Raw genomic sequence first — 19,894 nt, forward strand, 5'->3', positions numbered from 1 at the left:
ACAACAAAAAAGAAAATCGTTTAAAGAAACAGAAAAGAAAAAGGAAGAGAACTAAAAAACCAAACAAAAATCCAAAAGACACCGAAAAAGACAAATGAAACCGCCAATAGAAACGGAATATTTAATGGGGTTTTTTGTTGGGAGGGTAGTAGTACTAGGGGGAAAGAAGAGGGAAGCAAGTGGAGGAAGATCAACAAAATTATCATCACTTCAATGTAAAAATGCGGCTAAAAACTTTGCTGACCTTATATGGAGGATATACCAAAAAAATGAAAAAATTGGGTCGATACTGTTAAATGGAAGTCATATCAAAATCTAAACCGATATTGATAATTTTTGGTAGGAAGATTTGGCTCTTCATGAGAAGCGGAAAAAATCAAAATAATAATACTGAATAATGTAGGGTACCATTATATGGGAGTTACCCGGAAACTTGGGTCAATATTGATAATGTTTGGTGGTGAGATTTCCTACTCAATGAGAATCCAAAATATAAAATTACAGCTGATTTGGTTGAAAAATTTGTCCAAGCCCCCCAAAATACCGAATAATGGAGGGTACCATTACGTGGGACCTATCCGAAAACATGAACTTATATCGATAGTTTTTGTTAGGAAGATTTATTGCCCAATGAGAACCCAGATTACCAAATTACAGCTGATTTTGTGGAAAAACGTGCCCAAGACCCCCCAAAATACCGAAAGAAAAAGGATACCGTCATATGGGGGCTGCCCGAAAACTTGGGACAATATTCATAATTATTTGTAGGGAGATTTTCTACCCAAATTACAGCACATTTGGTTAACACACATGCCCAAGCCCCCTAAAATACCGAATAATGAAGGGTAGCTACCCAAAAATATGGGACAATAGTAGTAATTTTTGGTGGAAACCTTTACCTCCCAGCGAAAACCCAACATATCAATTTACGGAAAAATCAATTTGGTCGAAAAAAGTGCCCAAGCCCCCCAAAATACTAAATAATTTAGGGTACCATTATATGGGAGTTACCCGGAAACTTGGGTCAATATTGATAATGTTTGGTGGTGAGATTTCCTACTCAATGAGAATCCAAAATATAAAATTACAGCTGATTTGGTTGAAAAACTTGTCCAAGCTTCCCCAAAATAACGAATAATGGAGGGTATCATTATGTGGACCAATATCGATAATTTTTGTTACGAAGATTTATTAACCAATGAGATATTAATAGTAACATTACACATAAAATTAGTAAAGTTAACCCCAAAATAAACAAATTTAATTCAAATTTATCAACACCATTATATTGACGCCTCCGAACCATAGTATGCTAAGTCCACTTAGCATGTTTTAAAGTTCTTTACGATTTTAGATACTACGTTCCCTAGTTTAAATTCACTGAAATTTTGGTGATCATCGGTCAATCCATGGCACGTACGATTAAAGAAACTTCCATACTTTGAAAGCTTCTACTGAAAAACTCACTTTTCAGACTTAGCATACTATGGTTCGGAGGCGTCGAATTGTGTTTTTTATATTACTGGCAACTTAATAAAATATACGTTTCATTTCAGATGTTGAATAAACTATCGGATATATTAGAGAAAATGGCAAATGATTCCGACACACATGTTACCGTTATTATAACGAATGATGCACATTTTTGCCAAGGTATTGATTTGACCGAACTTGCTCTAGGTGCAGTTGAAAAAAGGAAAAATGTGGTGAAAAATTTATGTTCAGCAGTCAAGTAAGTTACGGCGAATATTTTACAAAAATTATTTATTATAAATGTTGTATACATTATTTTCTCACATCACAGGAGATATTTGGTAACATTAGCCTCATACCCAAAACCATTGATAGCTGGTGTAAATGGTCACGTTATGAATCTGGGCCTAATGCAATTGATATTTTTTGATATTGTCGTGGCTGGAGATAAGTGTACATACGAAACGACATATACTAAAATGGGACAATTACCGGAAAGTTATGGTGTATGGAATAAATTGAATAAAATACGTGGATCATTTGTAAGAAGAATTCATTATAAAATTTAATGCATTGCATTACATTAATTATTATTATTATTTTTAGAAAACCAAATTATTTTGGTTAGGTGAGAAAGTACAATCTACCGAGGCTGCATTGGCGGGTCTGGTCAACAAACTAACTACTGGCACTAAAGTTAATGAGGAAGCTATAAATGTTGCCAGAAAAATGGCTTCAATGCCTCCTGAGGTTAGTTGAGAAGAATAAATTTTGTTGAACTTTTGGTTAACTTTTCATATATTTTTTCCCCAGTCATATCGATCAATGAAAAACACTGTAACACAATGCTATCTGGGAGCCATTGAAGAAACATTTGACGAAGAATTCACTACAATTGCCGAGCAATGGACATCCAGTGAATGTCTGGAACAAATTAAAAAAATTACCGAACAAGGGCATTTTTAGTTACGCAACCTTTTTGTTTCTTTTTTCTTTCTATTACAAGTATTTCAAAATTAATATCATTGTGTACATATCTATTATGTACAAAACATTTTTATGGTTTTTTGATAGGTTTTAGTATGACACCTTTTTTAATCCATTTGGGTTTTTATGTTTCTTTTCATTCTAAGTTAAATACTAAATCAAAAGGGTAGATGGCATACCTACCCACCATCAGTGGCAATTTGAAATTTAATTTTAACTTTTGGAAATAGTTACAAAAAAAATATTTTGAAGCAAAAGTGCAGTTTTATGCAGTTGTAAGTAAAAGAAATTTATGAGAATAAAATATTAACATTACACAAATATATACGTATATGGTAACATGTTTTTTGTTCATAATGAAAAAGTGTGTTTATTTGATTTATTGGAATTGTACACCACGGTACAGTAATACGAGGAAGGACAATTGGAGGTGAATAACACTAACAACTATGTAGGTATTGACTACTTCTGTCCAATAAAAAAAAAAAAACATAAGCAACAAGTTCAACACATACCTAAAAACACGAACAATTAATGAAATGTTATGGTTTCTTCCCGAAATACAATACGGAATAACATAAAAAGTTTCTTCGTTAACAAAATAATTCGAGACGAACGCGGTAAAAATCATTTTCATTTCATTTAAAAATGGTTCACTTACAAACTTTTGGACAGCAGATATAACTCATATAAACTTAACAATCTTTGTAGCGTTTTTCAAGCAGAAATCCTTGCAATCACGAAAGCGGCCGAGATAGTAAAATCACTTACTGCCGACATTACGGCACCGGTGACTATATGTGTCGATAGTCAGGCGGCCCTTAAAGCGGTAAAGTCGTGTACTACAAACTCAAAAGTAGTTCATGATTGCAAGTACGATCTGAATCATGGTTCAATTAACAAGTCGTGTTAGAGGCGAAATGATTTCACCCGAACTGTTAAAATTTGCCTTAATTGTGTGAAAACGTAAACAAAATAATTGACAGTTTGAGGGATTTTCTACCAAAATGGCCGATAATATTCGCTTCTTACACGACCTGTTAATTGGATCATGATCTGAATAATAAACGACAGATAGCTTATGTTGGGTTCCAGGACATAGTGACATTGAAGGGAATGAGATAGCCGATAGCCTCGAGGGGTCTCACAGTCGTCCAATCTTCCGATTGAGATATCTGTGAAACTTCCCATTGGCTATTTCATTGGCAAAATCCGCTTGTTATACTGCGAGGTACTCGGCAACAGATGGTTGATAGAACCTGGTTGTAGAATCGCAAAATCTATCTGGCCTGAATTCTCTCGCAAAAGAACGTCTTCGCTGCTGGCACACAATAAGACAGAGATCAAAATCATTGTGGGGATCACAACAGGTCAGTGCAAGATTAGATCTCTCACTTCGAAGTGGAACTGCAGCGGAGAGGATTACTACCATCTATGTGAGGACGAAGAAGAACTTGAAACAATTGAACATATACTCCGTAAATGTCCATTGCTGATTGGTAGAAGACATAAACAGTTTGGGTGATATAAAATTGATAATCTAGCCTTCTTCTCTAAAATAGACCCAAACCAGATCCTAGGCTTTGTCAAAAATTTGACATGGCTAAAATAACCATTTCTTCGCTCTTCTACTTTCGCTATCTTTTCACCTTGCTCTTCCACTCTCTCTTTTCTTCTCTTTGCAGGTAAAAAAAAAATGATCACAATTGACATTAGTCTCCGATCGGACGGTTGTTACTAACAATGTGGAGTTATATTGTTTTTGCAGCTAATGTTTGTACCCCTTTTTTAAATATTTTACTGAAATTTCATAAAATTATTTTATTAATTTATTTTCATTTACAAATACATGCATTTTATTTAATTTTTTTTATTTTTTTCATATTTTCTTCATATAATACTATATTTTTATTGTGCCACAAAACGATACAATTCTATTCAGACTAAAATAGCGAAAATCTTTTCATATTATATATGATCCACTATTTTTTCATTTGGCGCTTCAATTTGCACCGATTGCCTAATCATTTCAAATTGTTTGATATCACCCGTGATTTTCTCCAAACTGGCTGCAACATTTTTCATATGTTCCCGGTCAATTTGCACCTCAAGGTCTCGTATTTCTTTGGTCGTTTGGCCAGTACGTGATACCAGATCACATATTTCATTACAAGAAGCGTGTAGTGAAGCCAATAGCTTATATGCTTGTTTGGCGTGCGTATGCACTTTAGCACTCTGAAATAGCAAATCATCGGTATAGTTAAATTGTCGTTGCAATTGGGCCGATACCGAGTTTAGTTGTTTCTGGAGATCTCGCGTGTCATCGAGAATTTTATAAATATCATTACGTTGTTTACGAATGTTGCCTATAAATTCATAAATTCGTCGCGTGTACTCTTTACGTGGTGCAATTCCCACGGCTCGTTTCTTTAATTCCTCTGCTAGTTGCATGTGAATGTTGGTTTTATCCTTTAAACTCGTTTCATACTCCTGTATAGCTTGCCGCAGCTCTTGGATGTTTTGTAAGTTTTTCGATTGTCTCAGCTTTTGCAATTCGTCAATTTGTTTGAGGGCTGGTACTCGATGTGCCTGCCATTGATTTTCTACGGTAAGGCGCCTTTCCCGAGTTTTCTCTATCAGCACCTCTAGTTTAGTAATATTTTCATTGGGATTTTCCAATATAACGCATGTTCGTTCATGTAATTTTTGATCTTTTCGCAAGTTTTCCATTTCTGCTACAACGCTTGTTCGTTCTAGGCGTAAATTGTTGAGTTTTTCATTGCAGGCTTGAAGTTCCCGCACACACGATTCATTAGTTTGTTTTAACTCTTCAACATTTTTAATAAGATTCTGGAGAGGAGTGGCCGGTATTGATTCTGTTTTGCGATCAGCTTCTTCCACGTTTTCCGTTCTGCTAACATCAATGGCTTGTAATGAAGGTATTATTGCATCCGGTTTATTAATATCAGTTATACGTACACCATCTAGACTTTGTGCTGGGCTATATAAATCGATGGCACATTTATGTAAAACCGAACTTACCAGATCACAATCAGCTGCTGTGGTCTGTTGAAATATATTTGGAGCTTGATAAAATTCCTTGGACTGCAAATCGCCCTCCACTTGTGGAATGTGTAAATTTAAGTGGGGTAAAAAGTCGACTGTAAGACTACTATTCCCATCGGATTTTCTATTCGCTAAACCACGACAATACTGCGGAACCCATGGTGCTTTTAATTCCCTAGATATATTCTTTTTAATTTCCTTCAATAATATTTTGTATTCATTTCGTTCTGATCCACCCTCTATTGCATCCAATGAATCATTTAGTTTTGGTAATTGTTCGATTAGGAACATAAACAGCCGTCTGGTATCTACAACATTCGGATAGAGAAACGTCTGATATCCAATGTCACCGCGATATCCACATGCAATACACGTCTCCGCCAGCGTAGATGCAATGGTAAATCTTTGAGCCATATTCATATTTTCAGGCAATGATTTGGGTAGAACTACATCCGGCTTAATTTCCTGTAAACATCTTGATACTGACCGCACAAGTAGGTCTGGTGTAAAATGGTTCAAGCCGAAAACGTCACTATCATCAGTTTCTAGTTTGCATCCAATTTGTTTTAATGAATGTATAATAATTTTGTCAACTTCATCCATTTTGAAGTCTGGAAAGTTTACAAAAATTCGCAAAAACAGTGGCCTTCTCTAGCTACCATATAGAAACTCAATTCAGGCCATGGCACAATAAAAAAGGTATTCACTTTAGCACAGCTGACTATACGATTAACTGTCAAAGTACATAATTGCTACTTGGATTTGACAAGCAATGTTGCCAACTATGAGAAATATTACTAGATAAAATTTGAAACACAAACAATTGTTCGCCCAAATAAATTTATAATTCTATTATTTATTTTATACGAATTTAACTTTTGAGGTGAATAAAATCGTACGCATACGGATGAATTTATGCCATTTACAGACGAGCGTTGTTCGCTCTCTCATTCATTGTTCGACCCTTAATTATGAAGTTATTACTTAGTTCCCCATACAAAATTGTCTGAGCGAACACCGACTTTTGTACATTGTTTAATTCGAATCACTCTCTGAATAACCAAGAAATTTGTCCCATCCCTAACAATTGAGAGTTTTTATCGAAAATAAATTAATTTTGACAGCATGAAAATATTTATAAAATTTTCAAATTTTTTCAGTAAAATTGAAAATGATGAATGAAAAGTAAAAAATTGTATAGTTTTTATATATGCAGCAGAATGTAAATTTTTTAATCTACATAATGTAATATGCATTTCTTTTCCTTTGGTTCTAAATAGCGTACAAAACAAGAAACAATTGTGGGGAAACTTAAACAAAAGATTCTACAATTTTTTATATGAGACATTTGAATTAAGAAAATAGAAAAATGAAAATAAAAAAAAAAAAAACATTTTCAGAAAAAATGGAAAACATGAATGAAAAAGTAAATAGCTATGGGTTCTTACAATATTCAGGATAAAGAGAATAATTAATTAATAATACACTCAAATAAGTTGAGATTTCGGTGTAAAAGGAGAAACAAGCTATTTGAAAAAGAAAATTCTGATGACATGTGTTTAAGTGGGGAATATGAAAATAAATACCCAAATAAAAGAAAACACAATTATATTAGAATTTGTCCAATCGAATATTGGCGTTTTATTGTCGTAAACAATATTACCTTTTTATTATAATTTGTGTTGGTATGCTCTGTGCAAGCTTAGTGGACGAAATCCATCAAGCGTAGTTTGAGACTTTTTCTAGACAGACTGATGCAAAGGCGGGCGCGTAAACCAAACGTCAGTGATTTGACTTTGACAGAAATACTTTGCCCCGAATGCGCAAAGTTGCAATTTAAGGTAGTAAGACAAATAAATATAAATCTGAATATTATTCTTAATTAAACAACATGAATTAAGAATAGTGTTGTATGAACGGGTTAATTGATGTACGTAATTCTGAGAGCGAACTACGTTGTTCGAATGCTCGTCAGAACATGGTATTACCCAAATATGCATTGCATATAACCATGGTACAATTATAAATGGTAACAGCAAGTCCCAGCTGATTTGATTCCAACGTAATACTACACCTTTTTCAAATGTTATTCCAAACATTTCAATTGCAATTCGAGAATTTCATTTGTAATTCGAAAATTCAATTTGCAATTCATAACATTTCAGTTGTTATTCGAGTATTTTATCGGCAATTCACAACAATTCATTTGTAATTTTAAACTTTTCATATGTAATTCAAAAAATTCCATCTGAATTTTTAAGTATTTCATTTGTAATTTGTATATTTTTATTTGAAATTCAATGAATTCAATTTGAAATTCATAAAATTTTACTTCTAAATCATAATTTTTCAGTTGTAATTCGTAAAAATTCATTTCAAATTCTTAAGTCCAAATTTAGACTAGGCGAGTTTACTTGCGACAAGTCTTTGTAGGAGAGAGGGGCAAGGGGTATAGAAATGAAAAAAAAATTGCTCGTACCGACAATTTTCTGGCAATTCGTTTTGTGTATTCCGTATTTTTTGACATTTTATATATATTTAAATGTGAAAAAACAACAAATAAAAACATTTTTTGGAAACCGAATTGCCTTGTATAGACGCAAGGAGCAAGTTCAAAAGAGAACGATAAAAATTGCCGCAAGTAAACTCGCCTAATATAAATCAGGACTAACATTTTATTTCAAATTCGAATAAAATGAATAAATTGAACAATAAGTGGGGTAGATTTTTTATGTAGTGAAAAATAGTATTAAAAAAAACTAACATACACACATATATACAAATATATATATATATATATATACATATATATACATGAGAAATTCATAATATATATATATATATATATATGTGCGGTTTTTAAACGAATGAATAAAAATCTATATAAATTAAATTTAAATACATACATTAAAGTTCATGATGCAAAAAAGTATAAAGTATATAAAATTATAAAGTATATTACATTAATATGTACATACATTATTACCCACCTTAATGTATTACACATATTTTGGGTGTTTCCCATTACATTTTTCCAATTTAAAATGAAATGTTATTAATTTCAAATCAAATATTACGAATTTCAATTGAATTTATTTGAAAGTTGAATGGAATTTTATAAATTTCAAATGGAATTTTAGTAATTTCAAATGGAGTTTTATGAATTTCCAATGGAATTTTACGAATTTCAAATGGAATTCTGCGAATTTCGAAAGGTGTTCTATGAATTACAAATGAAATTCTCGAATTACAACTGATATGTTATGAATTGCAAATGGAATTCTCGAATTGCAAACTGTATGTTATGAATAACAAATGGAATTCTCGAATTACATTTGATATGTTTTGAATAACATGTGAAAAAGGTGTAGTGTCAATATGAATTTGACAAATTATGTTTTTAAAAATCACCCAACAGGAAAATTGGGAACGCATACAATTCGAAATTGTTCATTATTAAATGTCCTCCCGTATTCATTTTACTCAATCTGCCTGTTGGGAAAGTTTGAGGAAGCAAAGCTTTCTTCATTGAATAACTCGCAATTCCCTGCATTTTCATATGTGTTACACATATAAGTGGCAATAGCTCAATTATAGGAAAGATGTGGAAGCGATAGAAATATAAATTTCAGAGATTTTCATTCATGGTTTTCAAATAATATTTTGAGTATTCGAAAATATTTTATTTTCAAAATTAATATAATTTATTCGTTTTTTACATTTTTCTGTCAAATGACGTTGACACTAGTATAACTTACAAAAACAAATTTCCATGCGGTTGTTGTATCGTTTGTTGTACAACAACACTTGCTGTTACCTTCTATTATTATTATATAATGGCGTATAACATTATAAATTTATTTGGGCGAACACATGGAACACATCCAACGTAATACTACACCTTTTTCACATGTTATTCAAAATATATGAAATGTAATTCGAGTATTCCAACATATAATTTGCAATTCGAGAATTCCATTTGCAATTCATAACATATCAATCGTAATTCGAGAATTTAATTTGTAATTCATAGAAAACCTTACGAAATTCGCAGAATTCCATTTGAAATTCATATAGTTCCATTTGAAATTCGTAAAATTCCATTGGAAATTCTAAAAACTCCATTTGAAATTTATAAAATTCTATTCAACTTTCAAATAAATTCATTTGAAATTCGTAATATTTTATTTGAAATTAATAACATTTCATTTTAAATTGGAAAAATGTTATTGGAAACAACCAAAAAATGTGTAACACATTAAGGTGGGTAAAAATGTATGTACATATTAATGTAATATATTCAAAGTGAATTTGTCATGTATATATATATGTGTGTGTGCGTGTTGGTTTTTTTTAATAATCAGCCTTATTCTGGATGTCAATTCCATGTGAATTTACTCGCTCTTTCCCTTCGCCTTATTCTGAACAACATTTTCCAGTGAATTTTTTCGCATTCTCGCTTTCGCCTTATTCTGAATGAAGTTCGAAAGCGAAAAAATCCGCTTTGGGGAAAAATTAGGTATTCTGAATTACAGGGAGTAGGAGAATGAGATGAAATTTTGTGCGAAATTTTTCGCTAATAAATTTAAAGTGAGTTGACTATAAAAACATAAGTAATAACTATTTTTATGAAAAATATTGTTACGAATATAACTTTAGATTTAAGTTAATTTAGATGAATTCCGTTAATTTAAGAATTTGAATTGTAACGTAAATTTCTACTACGCAGTTTATTTGAATAACTTCACAACAACAACCACTGTATAGATTTTTCTACATCCTTCCATTTCCTCTTTCATTTTCTATTTTGTTATTGTCGTACAATTCTTGTTAAACGTCATTCCTCTTTCTTTGTTATTCCCTCGCCTGTATATGTGTTGTTGTTATTGTAAGTTTGTTTACTCAAGTTTGTTGTTGTTATTGTTCACTCAGTAAGTTTGTTGTTGTTATTGTTACTCAATGTGTTTGTTGCATTGGTAGATTGTTCGTGATCTAGGTGTTACCAGATCGTCTAGAAACTTCTGTAGCGACAGGCAGGGCTCATATAAATAGAGGGAATGGAAAGGCAGTGAGTCAGTTGTGAATCAGATCGCGAATTGAAACCGTCGTGTAAAGTAAAGTGCAAAGTAAAGTTGTGTGAATAAAGTCATTGTAATAATCGTAATCTGAACGAACCCGCGTTTTATTTGGTACGAACTGTATCGGGAAATAAAACAACGTCTACACGGGAATAAGTGAAGTCCAAGAACGTAACAATTGGTGTCGGAAGTGAGATTACGATAGTACTACGATGAAGTTTAAGGATCTACGAGTGGAAGACTTGAAGAAGGAGCTGAATAAATTGGAATTGTCCTCTACTGGCAACAAGGCTGAACTCCAAAAACGTCTGTTGGATGAGTTCGAGCGCCGTGGTATGAACATCGATACATATGAGTTTGACAGTAAGGATGAAGTGGATTTATCGGAAATGGGCGAATCCAACGGTGGGGAAGTCTCGTCAGTAGCTGCCAGGGGTGACGATTTCAGAGAAATGCTGGCTAAAATGTTCGAAGAGAATTCCAGAAACACGAGACGAATGTTCGAAGAGAATTCCAGAAAGTCAGAAGAAAACTCGAGACGAATGTTCGAAGAGAATTCCAGAAAGTTAGATGAACTCAAGGCGGAGAATTGTAGAATGTTTGAAGAAAATTCGAGAATAATGAACGAGAAACTCGAGAAAATTACAGAAGTTATTGGAAGGAGAGTGGAAACCGTGGAGGTCCAAATTAAAGAGTTGGATAAGAAAGTGCAGTCGGTCGACGAGAAGATTCTGTCTGTGGATGAGAAATTTCTGGCCCACGACCACAGGTTTACGAATCTGGAGAAGAAAATGTCGGAACTGGAAATCAAAGGTGGTCCGGTGCGAGTTCCGGATAACACGCTAAAAATCAAACCTCCTGTATTCGACGGCTCTACGTCATTCAATGTTTTCAAGTTACAGTTCGAGACAGTGGCTTCTAGAAATTCGTGGAACGACAGCGACAAAGCGGTTGCACTACTTCTGGCATTGAAGGGCAGTGCTGCTGATGTTATACAGAGTATTCCTGTCGCTTCTAGGAACAACTATGAAGATGTTATTGCTGCACTGGAACGTAAGTACGGTGGCGAACATAAACAAAACATCTACCTTATGGAATTAAGGGGAAGAGTACAGAGGGCAAACGAGACGTTACAAGACTTTGCAGCTGAGGTGGAACGTTTGGTGCTAATGACGTATCCAGGAGAGAATCATCCATTGGTGGACCGTATGAAAATCGAAACCTTTGTGAATGGCATACGTGACCCTGAGATTAAATGTGCAACATATGCGTCACCAAAAGCGTCATTTGCCGAAACCGTGTCGTTTGCCCTTGCCCAAGAGACGGCAAGAATGATTGTTAAGCCCCAGACCTACAAGATTAGCCAACTGGAGACCGAATGTTGCGAACACAAATATCTCGTTAACTTGATCAAGGACGCCATGAGGCGGGTAATAGAAGAAACAAAGTTAGTAGGGATGACTAAGCCCAGGGTTAGATGCTACAACTGCGATAAAGCAGGTCATATTGCACGCGAATGCAGAGCTAAGCGCAAACGATCCAGGTCATCGTCACCACCTACAACGAAAGATGGTAGAAGAATGGCTCAACAGTCCACCAATGAGTCACCGTTGAACAGAATCGAGCACAGAGAAGACGGAAAACACGGTAATGCTGATGCCCTGTCTCGTCGGCCATGCAAGGTAGAATACAGCCACTGCTCAAAGGCTGAGAGCAAAGAGAATATCGTGGACGTCCGACGATTGCAGTTTGAGTCGGGAGAAGATTGGTCGACGGAACAACGAAGAGATCCCATTCTGGGCAAAATAATTTCGGCCATTGAAACGGGCAAGCGACCTAGTCGTAAAGAAATTACCTCCGAAAGCCCTCTTTTAAAATCCTATTGGGCCCAGTGGGACAGTCTACTTATAAAAGATGGCTGCCTATATCGCAAATGGGAAAGTGAGGACGGTAAATCTCACCGGAACTTGATCGTCGTCCCAGACTCCAAAATAAGAGATGTCTTGTCGGAGTTTCACGATGGGCCAAGTGGAGGACACCTTGGCATAGCAAAGACCGCTGAAAAGGTAAAGCAGAGATTCTACTGGGTCGGCTGTCAAAAATCCATTGCCGACTGGATCGCCAATTGTGAAAGGTGCATAAAAGCTAAAGGTCCAACACGGAAGAGTCGAGGCTACATGCAGCAGTATAATTCAGGAGCCCCTTTTGAAAGAATCGCAATGGATGTAGCTGGACCGTTCCCCACAAGCGACTCTGGGAACCGGTATGTCTTAGTGGTCATGGATTACTTCAGTAAATGGCCGGAGGTTTATGCTATCCCAAATCAAGAAGCCAGGACAATTGTGGATGTGTTCAGCAAAAATTGGATTTGTCGCTATGGTGTTCCATCCGAGGTTCATTCCGATCAAGGTAGGAATTTTGAATCAGCGATCTTCAAGGAAATGTGTGACTCCTACGGAATTAAGAAAACCAGAACGACGCCCCTACATCCACAATCAGATGGCATGGTGGAAAGATTCAATCGCACCCTTGAAGAACATCTACGGAAAGTGGTGGACAGTGGCCAACGAGACTGGGATGAGCATATTCCAAAGTTTTTATTGGCTTATAGATCGGCCATTCATGATTCCACATCCCGGACCCCAGCCAAAGTTCTGTTCGGAAATGAATTAAAGCTACCTGGCGATTTGATATTCGGCGCTACCCCAAACGACGATGTGAACCAAGATGAAGACAGCCAAAACTCTTTTAGTAAAGTCCACGATGCAGTCCGACATCGAATAAAAATGGTTAGCAACCGCATGAAGGCAAGGTACGATCGAGCGGCAAATACCGATGGGTTTCAAGAAGGGCAACTGGTACTATTGTTCAACCCACAACGAAAGAAAGGACTATGCCCCAAATTGCAAACGCACTGGGAAGGACCCTACAAGATTGTCACGAAAATAAATGACGTCGTTTATCGCATCCAGAGGAGCGACAGTCCCAGGTCGAAGATGAAAGTTGTACATTTGGAGCGGCTGACCCCCTACGGAACGGGAACTGTGCCTATTCGGGACGAACAGGCTTAAGCGGGGGGCAATGTTACGAATATAACTTTAGATTTAAGTTAATTTAGATGAATTCCGTTAATTTAAGAATTTGAATTGTAACGTAAATTTCTACTACGCAGTTTATTTGAATAACTTCACAACAACAACCACTGTATAGATTTTTCTACATCCTTCCATTTCCTCTTTCATTTTCTATTTTGTTATTGTCGTACAATTCTTGTTAAACGTCATTCCTCTTTCTTTGTTATTCCCTCGCCTGTATATGTGTTGTTGTTATTGTAAGTTTGTTTACTCAAGTTTGTTGTTGTTATTGTTCACTCAGTAAGTTTGTTGTTGTTATTGTTACTCAATGTGTTTGTTGCATTGGTAGATTGTTCGTGATCTAGGTGTTACCAGATCGTCTAGAAACTTCTGTAGCGACAGGCAGGGCTCATATAAATAGAGGGAATGGAAAGGCAGTGAGTCAGTTGTGAATCAGATCGCGAATTGAAACCGTCGTGTAAAGTAAAGTGCAAAGTAAAGTTGTGTGAATAAAGTCATTGTAATAATCGTAATCTGAACGAACCCGCGTTTTATTTGGTACGAACTGTATCGGGAAATAAAACAACGTCTACACGGGAATAAGTGAAGTCCAAGAACGTAACAATATTTAGGGGAGACTGGGGCACCTTCGGCAATCGCGTTTTCGATATGAAGCTCTCACCGTACATCACTAGTTTCGATACGTAGGTATCGAATATCGAAATAAATAAGTGTCACAAAATTTTAAATTTCTAGCTAATAAACTTATTTAGATGCACAATTTTTTGTATTTCTACAGATGTTTTTGTAATATTTCCATTCCATTTCGTAAATATTTCGTGTATAAAACTTTTCAAATTTTAAGACAATATTATTAAACAGTGGTTAATTACAATGTGTATTAGTATAAAAATAGTTAAAAATATAATGTTCTTACAAGACTGATAAAAAAAAAAATGGAAAAAACTATAAAAAGTACATTCGGGGTAGATTCGGCATTTTAAAATGGGGCACATTCGGCCACATACAGTTAGTGTAATGTTATTTCCTTAAAATGGTTTTGAATTTGTCTTTAAAAATAATCCTTTAATATGGTTCGATAATACATATATAAGACCAAACGTGCTTGTATTGACGAAAATGCGATATAAATACCCTATTTCTGATAGTGTGTGACCTTGAGATGTCAACGTCCGTCGCTAGAAAATATAGCCCTAAAATTCAAACATTGTGTCGCTTATTTAAACCAAATAGAGCCTTTAGAGGATCTGAAGTTCAACCAGACTGATAGAGATGATAATTACCAGGCTATGACTATGGTGCCGAATGTGACCCATCAAATGCCGAAGCTACCCCGGGTAGGGGCACATTCGGCGAATTTGACTTTTTTTACAAAACTGTAAAAATTTTTAACTAATAGTACGTTTACATTTAACCGGATTTCGTTAACCCAGTGGGTTTCAATTGCCAATTCCTTTGCATATATGTCAAATAAATCCTCATAAAATAGGTTAACCCGGTAAAAAGTTATAATGTATATGCCGTTTAACACTAATTTTTTATATCTTTTTGGTATTAGTTTTTATAATTAAGTGTCAGAGGACAATAATCAGCTATAAAGTTTTTATATATATTGTACTGAGATATAGAGCTCTAAACAAAAAGTGCCGAAGTTGCCCCAGTCTCCCCTACTTATTCTATGACGATTTAGAATATTATAAATGATAGTAAGCAAATTTTTAACTGGAAAACAACCAATAAAATGCGATTGGAAATCCTATTGATAACGATGCATGCTGAAGCAAGTATTGCCAAGAAATGTATGAAGGTAATAAGGAAATACAGACATTTTGGGTGAGGATCTGTCTCTCAAGAAAAAAATTTTCAATGATGAGCCGCTTAACAGTGAAAAACTTAAATAAAAATTATGAAAGAACAATTTTTTTTTCAAAAGCAAATCATAACATAACAGGCCACTTTAAGAAATTGGGGAAATAAAATATGGGAATTAAATAAAAAGGCACACAATTATGTAGTGAAATAATAAACTGTGAATTAATTAATTAAATCGCAGATTTCTTTCTATTATTCGTTATGTTTTTGCCATCATAAAAAATGTTATTTTAATTGTAATCTATTGTAGTTGTTGCAACAAATTGCATCAAAACAATGAACAGCTGTTTCACATGCCATATTGTAGGTTGCCATATTTTCAAACTTTAATTTATTTTCTTTTAATTGCAAAGCATTTATACAGCGGATTCTTGATATTTCACATTTGTATTGCTATATAGTTTAAATAACAATAAAAAGTAACAATTTTTAATAACAAAAATCAATAAATAATATATTGAAAATGTTACACAATTAAATTACAATGGGGCAACACACATGGCAACTTAACTTACAATATGGCCATACACATTGCAACTTAATTTACGATATGGCAACACGAATCTTTTTTTTCAACCACCATTTTCGAAAACATCTCCCTATTTATTCAGAATAAGGCGAGAATGTGAAAGCGAAAATTTTTTACATGCGAGATATATCCCTAGCAAATATCCAGAATAAGGCTGATTATGATTTACAAGTGAAATTTTATGAATTTCAAATTGAATTCATTGAATTTCAAATGAAACTACGAATTTCAAATAAAAATTTACAAATAGGAGTAGTTCTTCCCTTATGAAGTTATGTATTTTTTCCTAATTAGATATTATTTACCTTTAAGTTCTAATAATTTAAATGTTAATTTACAAATTACTATTCGAAGCATATTGTAATAATTTATTGGCCCCTTAGGCTTTTCATTACAAAATAAAGATTTAATAATAAAAAAAAAAATTACAATTGAAATTCTTAAAAATTCAGATGGAATTATTTGAATTACATATGAAAAGTTTGAAATTACAAATGAATTATTGTGAATTGCAGATTAAATACTCGAATTACAACTGAAATGTTATGAATTGCAAATTGAATTTTCGAATTACAAATAAAATCCTCGAATTGCAATTGAAATGTTTTGAATAACATTTGAAAAAGGTGTAGTGTCAATATGACAAATTAAGTTTTTAAAAATCAACCAACAGGAAAATTGGGAACGCATACAATTCGAAATGGTTCTTTATTAAATGTAATTGTATATTAAATGTATTCAATTTACTCAATCTGCCTGCTGGGGAAATCTGAGAAAGCAAATCTTTCTTTAAGAAATAATTTTCATATGTGTTACACATATATGGCATAGGAACGATATGGAAGCGATAGAAATATAAATTTGATAGATTTTCATTCATGATTTTTAAATTTTATTTTAATACATTATTATTTTTAGAATAATACCTTCTATGATATCATTAAGAACTCTTGTTAAATGGAGTAGTATAGTTTGCAATTTAATTGAAATCTTTAATTTGGTCAACTCTTCGATTATTGACTGTCCAACAACCATAAATGTTGTTGTGGTGGCCTGATAATTGACAAACCTGTGAGGCACACTATCAAACAAGAAAAATTTGGAAAGTTCCCTTTTCCACAGGCAAATTGTTATTTGGCAAATTTGTTGTTTTCTGTTTTGAAATTTTCGCTTGCTTTTCAACTAGCTAATTTTTCTTTTCCAAATTTGCGAATCAAAATACAAAAGAAAGAAAGAAACGTCAAATTTATTTTTTAATTTTAAAGAATTTTTTAATATTTTATTTTTTTTACATATTTTATTATATAAATTAAAAATTAAATTTCACTTGCACAAATTAAAACAATTGTAAACAACAGCCGGCTGTGTGTCAGTAAAACGAATAGGTTAAAAAGGAAATGTCAACAAAATTGTTTTCAACGAAAAGAGCAATGTTTTGTTTCTCATCCTCGAACCCCTCTCGCCTACAAACTCAGAATTTGCCAAATAAAAATTTGCCTGTGGAAAAGGGGACAAAAGAGTGTCATTCAAAGTGATAGTGTGTATACCGTTTTAATTGGATTGATTTGAAAACATAAGGTTCACAATCGGCATTTTTGAATAAACACTACCAAAGATACAAACCATTTTTACTATCGATTGGAATTTCCTGTAAAGTTCACATATAAAAATATTAAAGCATAAGTATGGAATATTTTAAAGTCGGCAAATTCCAACAGATGACATTTGCTCCATTAGAAATCGTACATATTGCGAAAACTTCAAGAGAAACATTTCCCTTTTCAATATCGGTGCATAGGCTAACTTAAAACACCAGCTATGTTTAAGATCAATTTAATGATAGATTTTAATTACAAACATATCTACTTTACAGAAATAAAACCAAATTTATTTTGGGTGTCTAAATATTGAATTTTTGTTTTATTAGATTTTCTTATAAATAATTTTCTTATAACTTTCTATTGGACACAAACTACATTATAAAAGTAATTCTTAGAATAATAAATATGTATTTCATTGTTTTAAATGTATGTGTGTGTGTTATATATTATAGCATAAACATTATTTTTGGTGCTAGAATACTAATTGTTTATCTTGTGTATATGTAATGTAATTAAATTTTTAGTAAACTAGAAAAAATAAAACAAGAAAACATCTTGGTTCGGAATTTTGTTAGACATTTTCATTAATATGGACAAATTGTTTTTGTATTTCATCTTAATGATGAGTATATATAAAAATATAATAAAATACACAATAATACACTTAAAAATAATATACATATGTATATCTTTATATTTAAGGAAGAAAACACGGAAGAGGAATTTGATATTGAATTTCAATTTAAATTTTAATGTCGTTTTTTTTGTATAAGTTGACAAATTAAAAATGTTACTAATGAACAAGAACAATTGTTTATTTTGTAGACATCTTAAATGCATTTCAAGGGTTGATTTATTATCAAACAAACTTATATTATTAGAACATAATACATAAAATATATTTCTTTGCATTTTATCAACTCAAGCATTGATGCATTTATAATGTGATGGTCATTAGAGAACAAAATCGAAATTTAGGGTGTAAAGGTTATATTTGAGGCGTATACAATAGTTTTTTTAATCTCTTTTATAATTAAAGTGTGTGTATATATATAGTATCAGTTTAATTGTAAGTTGTATATAAAAATATATGTTATTATTTCCACGGTTGGTTCTGTGTTATTGTACACGTTTCTCTGCTATACATATGTGGGTATTTATGTATATAATTTTGTATGTGTATTTTTTTCAATAAAGAGGCACGTGCATTATTACCACAAAAGTCACAAAAAATATTAGTCTATTCACCACCAATGTCATCATCATCATCTTCTTGAGATAATAAAGCACTATTTCGAGACATTTTCATATAGGCTGCACAGATACATTCACATACAAAGCGATATTGGCTCTAAAATAGGAGTAAATGAGTAATATATAAATTTATATATGAAATAGGAGAGAAACAATTCGTAAATATTGCCGAAAATGGGTATAAGAAAAAAGGCCAAGTATTGATTACTTACCACATTTTGCACCATACAGGCTCTTTGATCACGCATTGTACGCACAATATCCAACGGATATACTGGTTCGCGTGCCTCCATTAATGCTAATGCTGTATCCATTAGTATTAAAACACCTGTTCGCCCAATACCAGCCGAACAATGAACTATAACAGGTGGATTAGCAGCACTAATACATCTGCAATGAACGAAAAATGACAATATTAGATGCATGAAAGAAAGACGGCGTTGATCGCCGTCCAATCGGGCTGCACATTTTAAAGTTCTGTCTTAAGGGGATCCCCCATTCTCGGTTTCAAAAAACACTAATTCAGGAATTTCTCTTTAAAATTTCAATTGAAAATCTCAACAATTCTTAAAGACGTAGTCGATTTATTGTGTCAGCATAAAGCTACGGCAAAAGTGCTTGTGAAACTTGAAACGGTTTTTTTACGAATAGCGGGCACGACTAAACCTAAACATTTTATGGAGCCTCGGATGAACAACAATTTGCGAGTTTTTCATTTTATGATACTAGGTATTAAATAACTAAAATAATAAAAAATACTTACTGATGAACACTGGTTGATACCGGCGTCTCATCTTCGGGAGTTACACCATTACTGGCAGCACATTTACGTTCATTCGCCAGAAATCCGTAGTCGTTGAGGCCAGTGGGCCTTGGGTGGCAATATAACGATTTATGCCACCTGGAATTTCCATATTTACATAGTTGGCATTTATATAA

The 19,894-nt window shown here is 33.4% G+C and overlaps 2 protein-coding genes and 1 long non-coding RNA gene across 3 annotated transcripts; 1 reads left to right on the forward strand and 2 right to left on the reverse strand.

The window, feature by feature from the left end:
- Positions 1 to 1,556: 1,556 nt before the first annotated feature.
- Positions 1,557 to 2,439, forward strand: LOC133321128 (enoyl-CoA delta isomerase 2-like; the record flags this gene model as incomplete). Its single annotated transcript, XM_061530223.1, has 4 exons — positions 1,557 to 1,732; positions 1,805 to 2,015; positions 2,080 to 2,223; positions 2,287 to 2,439. Coding segments are annotated over 4 exons (684 nt in total), but the record flags the coding sequence as incomplete, so codon positions are not given.
- A 1,989-nt stretch (positions 2,440 to 4,428) lies between these two features.
- On the reverse strand, positions 4,429 to 6,129 carry LOC133321131 (coiled-coil domain-containing protein 22 homolog). Its single transcript, XM_061530224.1, has one exon. It carries the CDS (start codon positions 6,127 to 6,129, stop codon positions 4,429 to 4,431), a length of 1,701 nt encoding a protein of 566 aa, XP_061386208.1.
- A 12,790-nt stretch (positions 6,130 to 18,919) lies between these two features.
- LOC133321130 (uncharacterized) lies at positions 18,920 to 19,737 on the reverse strand. Its single transcript, XR_009754001.1, has 3 exons — positions 19,719 to 19,737; positions 19,168 to 19,345; positions 18,920 to 19,052 (listed from the first exon to the last, which is right to left on the reverse strand). It is a non-coding gene; the product is annotated as an uncharacterized LOC133321130 (long non-coding RNA).
- Between the last annotated feature and the right edge of the window lie 157 nt (positions 19,738 to 19,894).

This window comes from Musca vetustissima, unplaced genomic scaffold (assembly GCF_032173495.1).
Source record: "Musca vetustissima isolate MV318-11 ecotype Yass unplaced genomic scaffold, APGP_CSIRO_Mvet_v1 utg179581, whole genome shotgun sequence".
Taxonomy (NCBI): Eukaryota; Metazoa; Arthropoda; class Insecta; order Diptera; family Muscidae; genus Musca; species Musca vetustissima.